Here is a 20,354-nt window from a genome sequence, read left to right as displayed (position 1 = left end):
TGGCCAGAATATGCCAAAGTAAGTGTTGTTTTAATGTTGTAAAATAATGTTTGCTTTTTTTCTTCTTGAAGTTCAACAACCGAGCTCTCTGGTTAATCGACATTCCTAGAGAAAACATCACAGTAAACACAGGTAAGGGGGATCTGAAGTAATTCCTGTACTCCGGGGGCCTGTTATTATAAAGTTCATGGTGAACATTGCATGGGTGATCTTGGCAGATTCCATAACAGGCAAGGTTGACCGAGGCAGAAACATGCCAGGCAGACAGAGCTTAACTGAGAAGATTTATTAGAAAGGGGAGGGAGGAAGGAAAGAGAAAAGAGATAAAAGACACAGAGAGAGGACAGAAGAAAAGAGGGAGACAGGAAAAGTCCTGTCTGCCCCAGGGAAACAGCAGGAAAAAGAGATAGTAAGTGGGCAGGGGTCTTTCTTTTAAAGGGGTCCTTTGCACTGGTGTGCAGACTAGTAGTCATGGAAACCTGGACTGACCAGGGTACTGACTGAGTGCATTCTGCCAGGTGACATGGACAGGCCAGCATAATGCCTGAGTCCTTACATTGCCACCTTTATTTCTTATTAAAAAGGTGAGAAGTTAGGTGTGGCAGGTTAGGGACTAAGGATGTTCTTAAGACTACTTCCTGCTGACCTGGAGTTGTTGACCATCTTTGGGGGACATCCTGGGGTAGCAGGTTGTTTCTTTGCAGTTCCAGCCGTATGGAAGTCTCTGGCGCTTCTTAAACCTGGCAAGATGTTGGCAGTACAAGGTTAGGTTTAGGAAAAAATGTTTTCTTAGGCCATGGTACTTGAGGGGAGGAGGATCATAAAATGAAGGAGGGGTTACCAAGGGGTCCCAAGATGAAGGAAGTGAGTCCTGGAACCAGGGAATGGTTGAATAATATTTATCTGGAGTGAATCTAACCTGTTTGGTTTGGTCCAATTTAGCTCCCTGGAACTTACAAGAATCCTTTGAGTTTGTGAGAACATAAATTTTAGACATATTAGCAATTACATTGTTTCTGATCTGTGCATTGTAGTCAGAAATGATTTTGGTTGAAAGCATTAACACTCTTAAAACTGACAGATATCTTTAGCACAATGAAAAACACCTTACTTTTGAGCTTGCAGTTATGATCTTATACTGGTATAGCATGGTGTTTAGTACCCTGTCAGAATTGGATTAATAGCTTATCAGAACTTCATTGACTAATGTTAAGACTATGAGCAGTGTAGGATAACGAGATAAAGAAATCTGATAACTTGAGTTTGTACACATTAAGTTACTTTCTTTTTTATTTATTTATTTATTTATTTTATATAACCAAGTCCATTTAAATGAAAACAAAAATTTATAGACAATATTTGGGAATTTGGGCATCGTTCTTTCCAAACTACTTCCTGCTGGTAAGGGGCGCAGTCATGGGGGATTCTAAGAAGATGCAGAAATCCTGGCTGTAGTCTGTAAGGCTGCTTTGTCCACTTAAGTTACTTTCTTATACCTTAAAACAGTTTTAGATTCATACATCTTAAGCTTTTATGTTCTGCATAAACATTATACCTTAAAACATTTTTAAACAAGGGAATGGTAAGAAGTTACACTGAAACCTAGTAGCCGTCAAACTGCATCAGAGTTCCTAGTACTGAGTTCTTTTTTGTTTGTTTGTTTGTTTGTTTGTTTGTTTGCAAACACAAAGGTTTCTCTTTATTGTTCAATCTGGCCAGCTTGGATCTCACTACATGGTGAGGGAATGAGATGTCAACCAGCCATAAAGGGAAGCTTTTAAGGGAGCAGACCACAAGGCTGAAAGCCACAAATTTCAGAGTTTCCTTGGTTACAGAGATTTCACAGCACACAAAGTTTCCATACAAGGTCATCATGGATTAAAGAGAACAGTAACTGACATCCATTTAGGCAAGATTGATTAGCACACCTGTGAGCTAGGTATTTCTTTTTTAACAACCTGTAGGTCAAGAAGCCATCTAGTTCTCTGTTCTCTCAAGATAATGGGGCAAGGGAGATGTTGACACAGTTGGTGGTGGCCTTGGGCTTTCTAGTTCTTAATTTCCATCACATTCCCCCCTTTTCTTATAGGTAACCCATTCTTGGGTTACCAGTGTTACCAGTGGACAATTAAAAAAAAAAAAAAAAAAAAAAAACTCTGGGTAAGTTTGGGGTATAAGTTAGTGAACTTGTCCCCTTTGTATGGGAGGGTTTTGTTTTAATGATAATATTTTTATTTAAATTTGAAACAAGCTTGTTTTACATGTCAATCCCAGTTCCCTCATCCTCCTCTCCTCCCCTTTACCCCCAACCCCATCCCATCCCCTTTCTGCTCATAAGGGAGGGTGAGGCCTTCCATGGGGAGTCTTCAAAGTCTGTTATATTATTTGGAGCAGGGCCTAGGCCCTCCCCCATATGTCTAGGCTGAGAGAGTAACCCTCTATGTGGAACGGGCTCCCAAAGTCCTTTCATATACAAGGGATAAATACTGGTCCACTACCAGAGACCCCATAGAATGCCCAGTCCTCCTAACTGACAGCCACATTCAGGGGGTCTGGGTTGGTCCTATGTTGGTTTCCCACTATCAGACTCCGGTGCATGAGCTCCCCCTTGTTCAGATCAGCTGTGTCTTGGGGTTCTCCAGCCTTTGCTCCTCACTCCTCCCTCTCTGCAACGGGATTCCAGGAGTTCAGTTCAGTGTTTAGCTGTGAGTGTCTGCTTCTGTTTCCATCAGCTACTGGATGAAGGCTCTAGGATGGCATATAAGGTAGTCATCAATCTCTTTATCATGGAAGGGCATTTAAGGTAGCCTCTCCACTATTATTAAGATTGTTAGTTGGAGCCATCCTTGTAGATCTCTGGACATTTCCCTAGTGCCAGATTTCTCTTTAACCCTATAATGGCTACCTCCATCATGGTATCTCTTTTCTTGCTCTTCTATATCCTTTCCCTGACTCAATCTTCCTGTTCCCTCATATCCTCCTCTCCCCCTCTCTTTCTCCTAACTCCCTCTCCCCTCCCCCATGCTCCCAATTTGCTCGGGAGATCTTGTCCCTTTTTCTCTTCTCCAGGGGACCATGAATGTCTCTCTTAGTGTCCTCCTAGTTTCCTAGCTTTTCTGGGGGTGTGGATTGCAGGCTGGTAATCCTTTGATCTATGTCTAAAATCTATATATGAGTGAGTACATACCATGTTTGTCTTTTTGTGATTGGGTTACCTTATTCAGGATAGTTTCTTCCAGTTCTGTCCATTTGTCTGCGAATTTCAAGATTCTATTGGATTTTTTCCCCACTCTGAATGCTGAATAGTACTCCATTGTATAAATGTACCACATCTTCTTTATCCATTCTTCACTTGAGGGGCATGTGTGTTGCTTCCAGGTTCTGGCTATTACAAATAATGCTGCTATTAATGGTTGAACAGATGTACCTGAGTTATTTGTTAGAGAATGAGAGAGATTTGCTAGCTGGCCACATGGACAACCACTCCCATAGTCCTCCACAGTTTTTGAGGGCAGAGGCTTTAAGGACCCTCACCTTCTGCTTAGGGCCTGTGGATTAATTAGGAGATTCAGGAAGACTTGCCTACTATTGACATTAGTAACATGGAGCAAGTTGATTCCACTGAACTCTTGTCCATGGTTTGAAGAGTGCTTTGCAGCAGTAGAGATGAAAGACAGGATTGCTCAGGGGCTAGCATTACCACTTTTTGGGGTGGAGTTTCTTCATTGTCCACCTGCTACAAGCAGTTTTCCCATCAGCCTTGTCCCAAAGCTGCACCAGCCCCAAATAACACACTGAGACACTGTATGAGATATAAAGCTGTTGACCTGTTACTAGCATTTCTTATTGGCTAGCTCTGTCTTAAATATTAACCCATTTCTATTAATCTAAGTGTTTCCACGTGGTCTTATCTTACTGGAGAGAGGGCCCAGACCTCTTCCTCTCAAGTCCCTACATCTTGATTCCCCTCCTAAATCTCCCAGAATCCTCCTTGTCTCCTATTTTGCCTTCCTATTTGCCAACAGTGCTTTATTCATTAACCAATAAGAGAAACATATTTACAGAATGATACCTCCCATCACCTCCTCTTTTCTGTCTAATATTGGGGAAATTGGACCTTGATATATTTTACTGAATTGGAATTGTTCTGAAAATGTTACAGGATGTGATATGTGATGTGTAAGTTTCTTATGGAATCTACTCATAATTGGTGTATGGAAATAAAACATCACATACTGCTGTAAATACCCAGATAGAGAAGAGAAGAAATATCAAATTTTAGGAGTTGGGAATATTGAGCTAGTATTCTAAATTAATACCTCTTCAGTAGTGAAATATACTCCCATATCCGAAAATCATGTGATATATGCAAAATAAGCACTAAATTAACTTTGCCTACAGAAAACAAAAGCATTTATTTTTTTATTTCCCTTTGTCTCTGCCATCATAATTGCCTATAACCATTCATCTAGAGAAGGGACATTGAGAGAATTCCCCTTCAAAATTTCTCATGTGGACTGGTGCTTATACTTATTATTCAGTTTTGTTTTAGCAACCATATAATTGAGATTTCATGAGTGCAGCTTCATCATACTATCGTTCAGCTGACACACTAGTCCTTACTAGCTCTCCCAATCTTTCCACCACAACCCCTGTGATTCAACAATGTCCTCTGAGTTGTAGTGGGGCACCCCATGGTCTGTTGTTCTCTGCATAGTGACCAATTATGGCTTTGTAAAACAGTCTTTGCTGCAAGAAGAAGCAAGAGCCACACACATCTATGGCCACAAGGATGAGAATTAAGAATGTAGTTAAAAGTCAGGCACCATGGTCCACACCTTTAATCCCAGCACCCCACTCTGAGGCAAGGGCATCCTGAGCTCTGTGAGTTTGAGGCCAGCCTGGTCTATGAAGTGAGTTCTAGGACAGCTAGGTTTGTTACACAGAGAAACCCAGAAGAATAATGTGGAGGAAGGGGAAGAGGAAGAGAAAAAGATGAAAAAGAAGGAGGAGGAGAAAAAGACAGAGACTGGGGGGGGGGGAGAAGGAAGAAATAAGGGGAGGAGAAGAAGGAGAAGGAGAAGGAAAAGGCAATTAGAAATTATAGTGATTTGGTTAGTAGTAGGTTCTAGTCTAGATTCCATGGCTTCATCTGTCCCAGGTAGTAATTAAGTTACAGTACCCAACATTATTTCCCTCCTGCTGTGTGGGCCTTTAGTCCAATTTGAGTGCTGTTACCTATCATCAGATGTAAATGTCACTCTGGCACCTCTAGGGATACCTTGCTGTATTGGTCATTGTTGTGGTTTATAGGGATGAGAATTTATTATGATTATTGATTGAGTTTCTCTCTTGGCAGTTTGCATAGCTCCTTCCAGGGAGGAACCTTTGAATCAGGTCCATTTTGATTCCTTCAAGTTGTTTTGGGATATTTGTATACTGTGTGAAGATATATTGCTGTGATTGGTTTAATGAAGAGCTGAATGAATGGTCAGTAGCTAGGCAGGAGGTAAGGGTGGGATTTCTGGGGAGAGAAAGTAAGAGGAAGAGGAATCAAGGGGCAGGAGTAGCCAGGATACACAGAAGGGAAAGAGGGGGTGCAAGATGATAACGTCACATGATAAAACATAGATTAATATAAATGGGATAATTGAAGTTATAAGAGCTAGTTAAGAACAAGCCTAAACTATCAGCCAAGTGTTCATAATTATTAACAATCCTCCATGCCATTACTTGGGAGCTAGCTGGTGGAAAAGAGAAAGACTCATTACATATGGCATCCATTGTGGGGCTCAAATATCAAATATCAGGCCTGAAAAAGCTGAGAAAAGTTCTGGACGAAGAGCGGTATGTGAATTACTAGTGCTGCAGTCTCTCGGGAGAGCCAGGGCTCAGTAGCACACAGAGATGCAGCTCCCAGCAGCTGCCTGAGGGCTGGAGCCAGCCATCGGCACCCTGTGCCAGTGCCATATGCCAAGCTGACTCGCTCAGCAGCTGTCCCGTCGGTTTAAGATTGGTCTCGTGGCCATAGTATGCTGCAGGCACTTAGTAAAGCCAGGCCCAGACACAGCAAACCTCTAAAAGACTACAGCGTGTTTAGAAATGTGCTTAGAAACTGAAGAAAGGAAAGAAGATGAGCATAGACAGTCAAAGAGAAAATAATTTAATACGGTAAAGGAAACATTTGAAAGGAAAAGTAAAGTGATATAAAAAGATAAGCCATGTAGAGATGGGAAATGCATAGGGCATCTGGATCCTGGTGCTTTGTTGACCCTGCGTTTTTTTTTTGTTTTTTTTTTTTAATGTGGATGAGCTGCTGAGAGACAATGATTGTGGAAAGGACTGCGGACTTCAACCATCCTATCGACATTAGAAACGTCTGGGCTTCAGGATGGAAGTCAAGTGTTAGGGGAGAGATTATGCCTGTGTTTCTGCAGGAAAGGAAAAATCTATGGATTCTTTCTAAGTTGAGATCATATGTGACCAGGGGAGACCCCCTGGGGATCTTGGCTACAGACATGAGGAAGGATGACAGAAAAGACAGGTGAAACATATGCTGATCCCTCCGCATGGGGACAGCTCTGAGACTTGATGAGACATGATGAATCTTGTTCACTACAGGGCCCTCATGACTTACTGTTGCATGGCATCCTTTCATTTGGCATGGGTAGAGATTTCATTACAGTTTGGTTATACAGTCGGAGCAAACTTATACAGTTAACAGATGTCTTTTACCTGCTCAAACATAAAACAAACAAACAAACAAAGAAACAAATCATCTTTAGCTCTCTTGTGTGATGGGAGATGTCAGTCTGTAAATATGTTTCTCATACTGGTTAATGAATAAAGCGCTGCTGGCCAATGGGAAAGCTAGATAGGCGGGACTAGGAGACAAGGAGGAAAGAGGAAGTAGGAAGGAGGAGTCAAGATGGAGAGTCTGGAGAAAGCAGAATCGCCAGCTGCCTCTCCCTGGTAAGACCACGTGAAAATACATAGAAATGGGTTAATAATTAAGACAGAGCTAGCCGATAAGAAACTAGTACCTGGCCAACAGCATTATATCAAATACAGAGTCTTGGTGTGTTAATTGGGGCTGGCGCAGCGGCGGGACTAGACCAGTGGCGGGAGGAAAAACATACTCCTTACATTTGTGCATATCACACAGTCTATACTTATCAGGATGGTAATAGAAGATTACATTAAAAAAAAATGGTTTAGGTATAAAACTTTAAATACACCAACATAGGATAGATAATAGAGTGCTTTCTCCAATGATGCCAAATACAAATGAACTGGACATTGTGATTTTAATTCTTAACAGTATGATTAACAAATGTCAGAGAGAGAGGTGCCATCAGGGAGAATGCAGCAATGAGTTGTGGCACTTCTCAGCTGGGAGACCACCCATGCAGAGCTGGAACTGCAGAGCAGAGGGCAGGGACACAAGGGCAGATAAACTCCCTTGGCACTCTCCAAGGCACAGTGACATTAAAAGCATTTGAAATCTTAAAGTATATTTTTTTGTCCTGCATGTAGCCCTTGACCAGAAAAAGGGAAATTTCTAGCTCTTTCTCAGTTTGTTTGTTTGTTTGTTTGTTTGTTTGTTTGTTTGTAGCCCTGGTCAGTTAGAGAAGCTTTCCCCATGGTGTATCTGAGCAAAGGCCATAAAACTGAGGTTAGGAATTGGTACAGAGAATTAATCACTGTCCTCAGTTATCATCCAGATCTGTCACAGCAATTAAGTTGCAGAGTGACAGCTAAGGAACTGTCATCATAAAGACAGAAGCTGTAGCTGTGAGAGATGACATGGACAATACCACTACCTCTACCCTTTGTTCGTCTTCTAAAAATTGACTGTGCGTAACGTGCATAGAGGAGCTGAGGTCACATCCCCAGGAGACATGTAAAGCTCCATTTTGTAGTGTGCATGTATAATCCAGTGTTCCTATGGACAGATGGAGACAGACCATGAGAATTCCCAGAGATGTCTCTGCCCTACAAAATATCAAAAAAGATCTGCTTCAAACAAGATAGAAGTCACAGATTGATGCCCAAGGTTGTCCACATGCAGCCATACTATGTGAAACCTGCATGCCTGAAGTAATGGAGGGTTTTTTTTAATGTTTTGTGATTTATTTGTTGTCAAAAAGGCTCGTCTTAAAATTTAGAATCTTTAAATTGTACTTTCATTCGTCTGTGAAATAATATGACTATGGGTACAATTTTGACAATTAATTCTTCTATTGTATATCCATAGCTTAGGCCATTCTCACAGGGGTAAGATGATATCTGAAAGTAAGTTTAATTTGCATTCCCCTGATATCTAAGGACCTTGGACACTTTTATTATATTTCTCAGCTATTTGTGTTTCATTTTCTGATAACTCGGTCTTTCAATTGTTATTATAGAGCATTTATACTTAACATACTTGTTTATTGGGTTCTACTGAAATCTACCATCTTGCAAATGGGAATAAAGTTTTACTTGTTAGTTACCTCCAGGTTTACTATTCCCTGTTTTTCTGTCTTCATCTTAACATTAATTGCTTTTGTGATTCTATTTTACTTCTACTATAGGGACATTTTTTATGTCTTAATTTTTTCAGTGTTTACCTATACATTTTAACTAGTTGACACTCACTCTTATTTCTTTTATTTTCATAATTTATTTTTTAAAACAATCTTTTCTCGTTTTACATATCAATCCCAGTTCCCACTCCCTCCCCTTCTCCCACTCCCCTCACATTTCTCCCATCACACCCCCCATCCACTCCTCAGAGAAGGTAAGGCTTCCAATGGGGAGTCAACAAAGTTTGGCACATCGCTTTGAGGCAGGATCAAGGCCCTCCCCCCATATCTAGGCTGAGCAAGGTGTAGCCCTCCAAAGAGAACGAGCTACAGAAAGCCAGTTCAAGCACTAGGGGTAAATTCCAGTACCACTGCCAGTGGCCCCACAGATGGTCCAAGCAACACAACTGTCACCCACATTCAGACATATTTTGGTCTATGTAGGTACCCTCGCCCGCTGCTATCAGTTCAGAGTCAGTGAGCTCCCAGTAGCTCAGGTCAACTGTTTCTGCGGGTTTTTACATTATGGTCTTGACTTTTGTCATATCATTGTTCCTTCCTATCTTCAGCTGGACTCTGGGAGCTCCACCATGTGCTTAGCTGTGGATCTCTACATCTGCTTCCATCAGTTGCTGGATGAAGGTTCTATAATGGCAATTAAAGTAGTCATCAATATGATTATAGGGAAGGCTGGTAGAGTCACCCTCTCCACTGATGCTTATGATCTTAACTGGGATTATCCTCGTCCATTCCTGGGAATTTCCCTAGTGCCAGGTTTCCCGCTAGCTCCATAATGGCTCTCTCAATCAAGATATCTCTTTCCTTGCTCCCCCCACTCTGTCCTTTCCCCCATCTGAAACATCCTGTTTCCTCATGTTCTACTCCCCCTCCTTCTTTTCACCTCTCCTTCTCCCCTATTCTCCCCCACCTCCACATTCCCAATTTTCTCAGGAGATCTTGTCTATTTCCTCTTCATAGGGAGATCCATGCATGCCTCTCTTAGGGTTCTCCTTGTTACCTAGATTCTCTAGGGTCATGGACTCTATAGTTTGGTTATCCTTTGCTTTACATCTAATGCCCATTTATGAATGAGTACATAATGTGTTTGTCTTTCTGGGTCTGTATTATCTCACTCAGGAGTGTTTTTTTTTTCTAATTTCTTCCATTTGCCTGCAAATTTTACCATGTCATTGATTTTTTTACTTCTGAGTAGTACTCAGTTGTGTGAATGTACCACATTTCCTTTATCCATTATTGGATTGAGGGGCATCTAGGTTGTTTCCAGGTTCTGCCTATTACAAATAATGCTACTGTGAACATAGCTGAGCAAATATCCTTGTGGTATGAGTGTGCAGTCTGTGGGTATATGCCCAAGAATGGTAAGGCTATTTTGTGAGGAACAACCATACTGATTTCCAACGTGGCTCTACAAGTTTGTACTCACACCAGCAATGGAAGAGAGTTCCCCATATTCCACACCCTCTCCAGCATAAACTATCATTGCTGTTTTTGATCTTAGCCATTCTGACTCATTTTGATTTGCATTTCTCTGATGGCTAAGGGTGTTGAGCAATACCTATTTGAGATTCTTCTGTTGTGAATTCTCTGTTTAGATCTGTAACCAAATTTAATTACATTATTTGGCATTTTGATGTCAGATTTCTTGAGTTCTTTATTTATTTTGGAGATCAGTCCTGTGTCTGACCTTATACAAAATATTTCAGTGAGTTTATCCTTAGTAGAACATTGGGCCTTAATATTTTATTTTATTGAAACTGGGTCTAACCATGTAGCTCTCACTGGCCTGGAATTTGGCTTCGAAGACAAAAAGATCTTGCTGCCTCTGCCTCCAGAGTGCTAGGGTTAAATATATGGACCAAACATGCTGACAGTGATTTCTCTTTAAAACAGCCTTACCGCATGATTGTACAATAATCTTCCAGTTCAAATGTAGATCATTTCATCACCAAGGGTAGAAATTGTATGTACTTTTGTAGTCATCACCAAGTCTTTTCTCCTCAGTCACTATCATCTCTCCCATATACCTGACCCCAGCAATCTCTCTTTATTTATGACTCTGTTTGTCTGCCTATTCTAGCCCTCTCCATCCTTCCATCTAAGTATATCCATGTCTCCTGACTAACATCCTCCTATCTCTCCCTAGCACTTAACCTACGAGACTCTGGGAACCACATTCACTTCTGTCCTATAAAGGCAACTCCTTTACATTCTACGTGTGAGTGAGACCATGTTGGTATTTGTCATTCTATTCCTGGGTTATTTCACCTAATATAATGTTCTCCAGATTCATCCCTGTTGTCTCAAATAACAATATTTCACAGTCTTCATATGAGTGTGTAGTATACTACATTTCCAGCATTCATCCCAATGAAAATGGAAATTTTGCGTGAGTGCCTGTTCTGATTATTGTGAATAATACTACAAAAGTAAAATGGAGGCAGGCAGGCATTTCCTTGACACATTGATTTCACTTCTTTTGGCTACATAGCCAGTGGTAGGATTGCTGGATTACTTTTTTTAACATTTTGAGACATCTCCATACTGTTTTTCCTGATGGTATTGATTTACCACATAGCAGTGTTGAAGGGTTACTAGTTCCCAACACCCTTACCAGAACTTATTATCTTTTGTTGTTTTGACTATGGCCATTCTACGAGGCGTTGTAGAAACTGTGCCATTGTTTGAAAACACATTCCCAAGGTGATTAGTGGTGTTTTATAAACCAGCTGGCCATTTTCATGTCTTCTTTTGTGAACTGCCCATTTTAAACTCTGTTGTTTGCTTTCTTGTTATTGAACTATCCTTGAATCTCTGGGATGAAGTCCATGAGAATACTGTGCTATTGACATGTTTTCTAGTAATTTTTATTTTATTTAAATTAGAAGCAATCTTATTTTACATAGCAATCCCAGTTCCCTCTCCTTATCATCCTCCCACACCCCCCACCAAACCCCATATCCCATCCCCCGTGCACTCCCCACGGAGGGTGAGGGATCATCAAAACCTATCAAGTCATTTGGGGAAGGGCCTAGACCCTCCCCAGTGTCTCTGGGGAGTGGGCTAAGGGAGTATTCCTCCGTGGGGAATGGTTCCCAAAGTCCCTTAGTGCACTAGGGATGCATCCTGGTTCTACTGCTAGATGCCCCATAGGCAGCCCAGTCCTCCTAGCTGACACCCACGTTCAGGGGGCCTGGTTGGTTCTATGTTGTTTCCCCAGCTTTCAAACTGGGGTCCATGAGTCCTACTTGCTCGGGTCATCTCTTTCTGTGGGTTTTGCCAGCGTGGTCTTGACCTCTTTGTTCGTCACTCCTGCCTATCTGAAACTGGGTTACAGAAGTTTGGCTCAGTGCTTAGCTGTGGATCTCTGCTTCTGAATGAAGGCTCTAGGATGGCATATAAGGCAGTTACCATTATCATTATAGGGGAAGAGCATTTAAGGTAGCCTGTCCACTATTGCTTACATTGTTAGTTGGGATCATCCTTGTGGATCTATGTACAATTAATATTTATTTATGCTTATTGTATGTGTGAGTACTCTGTCTATGCATATGCATGTGCACCATGTATGTACAGACCTCTCAGGAGCCAGAAGATGGTGTTTGAAGCCCTGGGACTGGAGTTACAAGTGGCTGTGGTGGTCATGTGGTTGCTGGGAACTGAATCTGGATCCTTTAGAAGAGCAGCAAGTGCTCTTAATCACTGAGTCATCTCTCAGGTCCCAGCGTTCTATTATTTGTTTGGGTTCATCAGGGGTGTTGGCTTGGAGTTTTCTCTTTATTGTCTGCCTTTACTGGTTTGATATCAGGGTATTGCTAATCTTGCAGAATGTGTTTAGAAATATCCTTTCTGCTTCACACACAGTCACTAGTTTGATAAGAATGCCACCCTCAGATCCTGTAATTTCTTTGACAGGTACTTAAAGTGATATTATAGTGTTTCATCAAAGGGTTATGATTTACTTTTCCCTTGTTGTAGCTACAGGAAAGACATTAGGGGCTGAATTATTACCATTGAGGTGCATTGCTGTGGTAGTAGAATCCTTTCATAATTCTTTTCCATTATTTCATCAGAAAATAAGTTTGCAGAAAATGTGTAAAATTTGACACATAGATGTAGTCAAAATGGTTGTAAAATGAAAAGATATACCTGTCGGTATTATTCGCATGGCTTCCATTCCATCCACATGACATGTAAAAAGGTGTTTATCTTTTATTTTTAGACATTGCAGCTGTAGAAGAATGGATAATAAAGGTCACGATGCATGAAGGACTAAATATTTATAATACTGAAGGAACTCTATTGGATCTTGTCCGAGGTAAATATCATCATATAAACTAGAATGGAACTCACATAGTCTTTGAAAAAAACGTTGATGACTACCATAGAGTGCTAAATCCCTGGTGACCAGGACCACAGCCTGATGGAGCAAATATATATATGTATGTATGTATGTATATATGTATGTATGTATATGTATATGTATACATATATATACATATTTGCTGATTATATATATATATATATATATATATATATATATATATATAAAATTAGTATGCAGAAATAGGATTGGCCTGCTTGAGGATCTGAGAGGACCCCTTCTTCTGATGCACATTTTTATATATGAAAATTTTACTTTAGCTTCAACCTGTTCAGTATTCATGTAGGTATTCTAAGTTCTAAAACCGTAAGCCTTGTCTTTCACAGAGGATCATTTCCTCCTCCAGCCTGGTGAGTAAGAGTGCAGTTCCAGTGATGCTCGGGCTCCATGGATCCCCAGGAGAGCCCCACTTATTCTAGCATTTCATGGAATGCTGCTCAGAGAGGGGATAAAGATGTGGAGAAAAGAGGGAACTTCTGAGTTAGAGTTTGGCCAAAGTGAAAGCAGGGGAATTGTAAAAACGACGTGATTTCCATAGGAAGGGGCTATGTGGTTTTTGATAGGCTGAAGATGGATTGCTTTTTCTGTTAATCCTCTCCCAACTTCTGTTTCCTAGATACCTTAGTCTCCTGTTAAATGATGATAAAGTCCCTTTTCTCTTCTTATACGCTGAGTTTATTCCCTTTTTACTTACCTGCTGCTGCTTTTATGGGATTGCAAAAAGGAGCAAAAGGAGATGTGTGCTTTTGAAGCAGAAGCAGATCCCTAAATTACAAATATCACTGTTCTGTGTTCCAGCTCTGTAATTCTAAGCACAACCCACGTAAACATGTATTTTCCATGTGTGGCTAAAGTAATGTCTCTAATCCTAGATGGCCTTCATCATTATGACCTTTCCAGAGTATTCTCAAGGGAATTTCATTCTTCCTCCTTTGCACAATGAAACTGACCCATTTTTATCTGATGAATAGTGAGGTCAGATTATACCTGGGTTTTAAGTTTTTATGTTTATGGGTGTTTTCTCACTATACATGCCTGTGCATCAGGTGTGTGCCTGGTGCCCTAGGTGCTCAGAAGAGTATCAGATCTGCTGGAACTGTGGCTTCCGACAATACTGAGGTGCTCTGTGGGTGCTGAGAATCAAACCCAGGCCCCACGAAAGAACAGCCCATGTTCTTAGCCATGGACTATCTCTCCATTCTCCATGATATCCCTACCTGCCTTGGACATCAAATTTTTCTTTTACATAGTTATTCTACAACCTTTAAAGAAAATAGTGGTGTTCCAGTTTCAAGAGTACCGGCGTGATGTAAATAAATGCCTAAATTTGTCTGCACAGAGCCCATTCTTCAGTGGAATCTTGGAACTACACTAAGTAAAACACATGTCCAGAAATTGTATCCACATGTGATAGATATCAAAGTGACAAAGTGCCCCTGTGCCAATGATGTGGCATTGCTGGGCTTTATTTTGAGCTCATCATCTAATGGTAAGTTACATTCTGATTGAATGTTTGAAGTTACTGCTGCTTTATAGTGGATAGGGGTGGCTTTAAGTGGAAATCCACACTAAAAGCATACAGAGAATAAAATTTATTGTTTGTTTCTCTGCCTCTTGTACTTGCTACTGTGATCTGCTAGGAAAGCTACTCCTTTGTTGTGGCCTCATGTCATACAAATGGTGACTTATACCTGGGCATGATGGTATATTTCTGCCTATAATCCTAGTTACTTGGATATCTGAGACAATGCAATTGAATTTAAGGTTAACCTGAGCCACTTGTTAGACCCTGTTTCAAAACCAATCAACAAAGTCAATCACATAGTATGCAGCTGTCTTGATTCACCTGTTCTGGTTTTGTAAGTCTGTTGCGTCTTCCCAGAGATGGTTTATTGCTTCCTGTGTATCTTTTTTTTCTGCTATGTACAAATCAGTATAGTTATGACTGAGACACTCACTATCTTATTGTATTTATTAAATGTGTATTTTCCAATTGTTGTTAAATATCTAGTGGCGTATGGAGGAAAATAGTTGTTTTTCTCTAAGCACCCATTTCTTACACTTGTGGCATCAAATGTACAGCTTTCCCACACTGAGCAATTTTTCTGGTTACTAAAGATGCCAAGTGGGCAGCCTGTGATTTAATTCAACTGTGGCAGTAGGTACATAGAGTCAGCATCAGTTCTCACAAGTTAAAGAGACTAGCTCCCATTTCAGGTTCCAGTCACAGGAGGCAGGTTGAGACCTAAGTGTCTAACCTGGCTGCTATAAACTGAAGGATCCTATAAGCCCCTTCTTAAATTCAAGACTTGGTTAGACTCTTCACAGACCTCAGGGAACCTCTCATGCATATTTACCTGAGTATTGTCAATCTGTTATAAAGGATGCAGGGGAAGAGCCAATTAAAGAGGTCCCAAGAGTAAGGTCTAGACAGGTCCCAATCACAAGAAGTCCCGTTCCATGGCATTGCATTACACTGTCTCTCAAGACGTGGTATGCATGCCAATCTGAATCCCCCCCCCCACAAGCCTGGAATTACAGATATTCATGGAGGCTTCACTACATGGGAGTGATCAATCATTAATTCAACCCCCAGCCTCTTCCCTTCTGAGAATTATATATGAAACTTAAGTTTCAACTCAATGTATGGTTTAGTCTAGGCTGTGTCAAAGTGGAGTTAAATATCTGCTTCCCAGCTACGGGATTTCACGTGGAGTATTCTTTATCTGATCCACATTTCTTGCCTCTCCAGCCACTCAAGTCCTTTCATTAGAAACTGTATTCTGGAATTGGGGGCGGCTGAGGCCCACTGGCTGGCTCCTGGCATGGAGCCCCTGCAGCTGCAGCCAGTGCTGCTTGCCATGCTGGGACGCATGGGCAACAGCGCTGCCCACAGTCTTAAAGCCCAGAAGTCCTACCCAGTTGTTACCTATGACAGGAAGATGTCCTGGAGCTCCTTCAGAAATGAGCCATAACTGACCAGGACTGTTGGCCTCCAGTATGGAGCCCCTGCAGCTGAGGCCTGAGGTGCTTACTCTGCTGGAAGATGCAGAGTGCTGGGCAGCAGAGCTGCCTGCAGCATATAAGCCCAATGGTGAGATTCAGGGTGGGAGACACACAAAGCAGGGAGGTGTGGGGAAGTCAGGAGCTTATACAGAACCTGTCCCAGGATGCCCTGTCTAGCTGCAACATCACCCTGACTCTTGAAATTGGCAGAATATATCTGAAATGAATATCTTAGTAATTGTCCAGTATTTATGGTGCTTCAGAAAACATAAAGACTGAACCAGAACAATATTTGCATGCAAAGCTATCTGGGCTACACACACACACACACACACACACACACACACACACACACACACACTACAGTTTCAAGGACACTATGATGAAGGAATATATCCTGGGAGATGGGAAAGATAGAGGAATGAGGTGGAGATTAAGTGGTGGAAAATGAGGAATTAGGGAGCTAATAGTGGTGGTAACTGTGAGAGAAGTCTTCAGAACAGAGGACAGGAGAGCATGTCATGTCTGAATAGGATCAAAAGGGTTATGTGCAACAGCCTGGAGCTTTTATTCCCTTTCAACCCATCAACACGCTCCCCAGCCATGTGATCACCCTGGTTCTTAGCAACGGCAGGATTTACAAGATGAGGAACGGTCCATTTTCTTATTTGGACCTCATCAGAAGACCTATTGGATACTGGTTCAGAGCTGACATTGATTCCCAGTGAGCCCATGAAGCATTGTGACCCTTCAGTTAAAGGAGGGGTTTAGCCATATAATAATCTGTCAGTGTGATCCATCATATAAACAAACTGAAAGAAAAACCACATGATCATCTCACTAGATGCGGTCAGAGATGATGTTTGGAACCCTCAGCAGGCCCATATAGAAGAATCACAGAAGGCACCTCTGGGATTTTGGAGCAAGACTCTACCATCATCTGTAGACAACTTTTCTCTCCTTTAGAGATGAGAGAACTCTAGGCCTGCTAATGGCCTTTAGTGGAAACTGAACATTTGACCATAGGCCACCAAGTTATCATGCAAACTGAGCTGCCCATCATGAGCTGGGAGACCTGCCCAGACATAAAGTAAGATATGCAGAGTGGCAATCTGTTATCAAATGGAAGTGGCATATGTGTGATCAAAACTGAGCTGGTTCTGAAGGCATAAACAAGTTGCAAGAATAAGTTTACCAAATGCCTGCAGTTTCTACCCCATTACAATGCTGCCTGTTCCCAAGTATGCACCTACAGCTGTTACAATCAGTTTTTCTGCTAGCCTGGTTCCACAGCACCAACAACCCCAAATACCACACAGAGACGCTGTATTAGATATAAAGCTGTTGGCCTGTTACTATTGTTTCTTATTGGGTAGCTTTGTCTTAAATATTAATCCATTTCTATCAATCTAAGTATTTCCACGTGGTCTTATCATACTGGAGAGAGGGTCTAGACTGCTTCCTCTCAAGTCCCTACATCTTGAGTCCCCTCCTAAATCTCCCAGAATCCTCCTTGTCTCCTAGTCCCTCCTATCTTGCCTTCCTATTGCCAACAGTGCTTTATTCATTAACCAATAAGAGAAACATATTTACAGAATGACATCTCCCATCATCTCCTCTTTTCTGTCTAAAGTAAAAAGAAGGGTTTTAACTTTAACATAGTAAAATATACAACAAAACAGTTATCAAATAAGAACTATTGTTAACAATATTTAGTCCATTAACATTTAGCAGGATCTAAAGAAAATATTCTATCATCTATTCTATCCTGTGTCTAAAGTCTTATATGTAACTTATCTTTAATCATAACTAAGGAAAACTATAACCATAACTATCTGTCTTCAACTCTATCAAAGACCACAGAAGGAGAGTATATAAACTCTAGAAATAACAGAGACAGCTCACCTCGTCAGTCATCTGAAGTTCTTCTGTAATGTTCCATCTTCAGCCTGAAGGCCATAGTGTGTCTGGCAGACTCCTCGGCAAAGAATGAAATTTTAACTATCCACCTGTGTTGGCAGTTTGTCAGTCACTTTTCTCTGTGTCCTGAAGAATATCTGTCAGACTCTTCCATATAGCAGGAACCCTGTAGCACCGTCCATCTTGTTTCAACAGTCTCTTTGCTGTGGGTCCTGCACGTCCATTTTATGCAACATGAAGTCAAACAGTCCATACAAAAGCAGTATTTTGCCCAAATGGCTAGTCATGCCATATTGGAAGTAAACTCCCCAATGAGTTTCTTCAATGTCCATCTTCCCTTCTGACACAGATGGTGTTGCCAGGAGCAGTTATGTCTCACTGTCAAGAAAAACCCTAAACCATTTTAAATGCCATATTCTGTAGGTCTTTGAAAGGTTTGAAGAATGCCTATCCATTTGAAATATATTTCTGTATATCTAGAAAACCAAGCTAACTTAACTATAAGCTTTGACTATTATAGGTAACTATCTATAATCTGTACTAAATTATACATTACATTTTTAAATGATCTATATAAACACAATACTTAAACAAGAGGAAAAATATATGTATCACAAAGTTGACCTTAAATTGTATTAATAAATGAAAATCTATTCCAAAACAAAGTTTTCATTTCTATACCATAATCTCCTTTTACCTTTAAAAAAAGATTGCTTGTGGTCATTAATCATTTATAACCAACCCCATTTAAATGAAAATAAACATTTATAGACAATATGTGGGAATTTGGGCATTGTTCTTTCCAAACTGCTTCCTGCTGGTAGAGGGTGCTGTCTTGGGGATCCTAAGAAGATGCAGAAATCCTGGCTGTAGTGGTCTTCAAAGCTGCCTTGTCCCAGCTGTTTTGAATGTTGGATCACCTGGAACACTATTTCAGGGTGTCTTGCTTGATCAAACCATGCTAGTGTGGAAGGAATCCACAGCTTTTCTTTTTCTGTGAAAACAAAAATACAAATTCTTTTCCCCAGTTATCTGTCCTTAGCATAAATTTTGAAGTCAAAACAGTTTTAAAATATATAAATTGGATTATTAATTCAGCAGCATTGATAACCAAGTGTATTGTAGCAATTGTTGTTCCTTCCTTAGCTATTGAGCAATTCAAAGACAACACAATAGCATACAGTATCCAGACTCTGTGTATTTTCCATTTTTACATGGATTTTTTTATTACTCTATTTCTTTTACTTCTATTTTTTTCATTTATTGAGACAGGATTTCTCTGTGTAACTTTTGCTGTCCTGGAATTTACTCTGTACACCAGATTCACTTTAAAATCATGGAGATCTGCTTGCCTCTGCCTCCTGAGTGCTGGAATTAAAGGTGTGTACCACCACACCCAGTTACTTTCTTTCTTTCAATTTTTTAAAGCACTTTATCCTATTTCTTCTTCCTTCCCAAGCCTATGTATATTTTTAAACACACTTTAATCTGAATCTGTCTTTACTGTAAATCTTTATCTTTTTCTGCCCATGAGTCTTTTATCTGCTAAACAACATTGTTAAAATTAAAGCCACGGCTGTTTTAGCCAAGGTCTATCCAAGATGGGTATGTTTACCACCAGCATTGAGAGCTGTGCTCACTGCCTTGGTCTATGCTACCATCCAGCAGCATGCTGCTGGCTTGGAGATGTGGTCACTGCCATTGCCAGCTCTATTAAGTTGTTAGCAGAATTTGCTGCTTATGCCAAGTCAGGAAACCTCCCTTAAAGGAGCCACGCAAGTCTCTGATTCTCTCTAGTAAAACAGAGCACAACCGAGAAAAATGCTGCTACCAAGAAGACTTTGTTTGTCTCTGTTATTCTGTTTTTAAAATTCTTTCTTAAGCTTCCGTTAAGTTTTAAGTGGAAGATCTTAGTACCTATGTTGCAGGCGCCATTTTGTTACAAGAAGTTTTCCCACAACCCTGGTCCCACAGCACCAACAGCCCCAAATAACACACAAAGACAATGTATTAGATATAAAGCTGTTGGCCTGATACTAGTGTTTCTTATTGGCTAGCTCTGTCTTAAATATTAATCCATTTCTATTAATCTAAGTGTTTCCAAATGGTCTTATCTTTCCAGAGAGAGAGAGTCCAGACCTTTTTCTCTCAAGTCCCTACATCTTGACTCCCCCTCCTAAATCTCCCAGAATCCTCCTTCTTCTAGTCTCGCATATCTTGTCTTCCTATTTGCCAACAATGCTTTATTCATTAACCAATAAGAGAAACATATTTACAGAATGACATCTCCCATCATATAGCCTAATGGGTTGTGCCATGTGATCAGTTGACTAGGAAGAGAATACTAGGGCCTGGTTTACGAATAGTTCTGCAAAATATGCAAGCACCACTCAGAAGTAGACCACTCCAGCATTATAACCTCTTTCTGCGACAATGCTTAAGATACCAACAAAGGCAAA

The 20,354-nt window shown here is 40.8% G+C and overlaps 1 protein-coding gene across 1 annotated transcript in view; it reads left to right on the top strand.

Annotated features, from left to right (window-relative positions):
* Positions 1–20,354, top strand: part of LOC127231073 (cation channel sperm-associated auxiliary subunit beta) — a 102,568-nt gene that overhangs the window by 22,725 nt on the left and 59,489 nt on the right. Inside the window, exons 4-6 of the mRNA XM_051196478.1 lie at positions 72–132; positions 12,808–12,903; positions 14,309–14,458. Coding sequence (XP_051052435.1) covers positions 72–132; positions 12,808–12,903; positions 14,309–14,458 — 307 coding nt within the window. The remainder of the gene's footprint in view (positions 1–71; positions 133–12,807; positions 12,904–14,308; positions 14,459–20,354) is intronic.

This window comes from Phodopus roborovskii, unplaced genomic scaffold (assembly GCF_943737965.1).
Source record: "Phodopus roborovskii unplaced genomic scaffold, PHOROB, whole genome shotgun sequence".
Taxonomy (NCBI): domain Eukaryota; kingdom Metazoa; phylum Chordata; class Mammalia; order Rodentia; family Cricetidae; genus Phodopus; species Phodopus roborovskii.
This window is presented reverse-complemented; position numbering and strand designations above follow the sequence as displayed.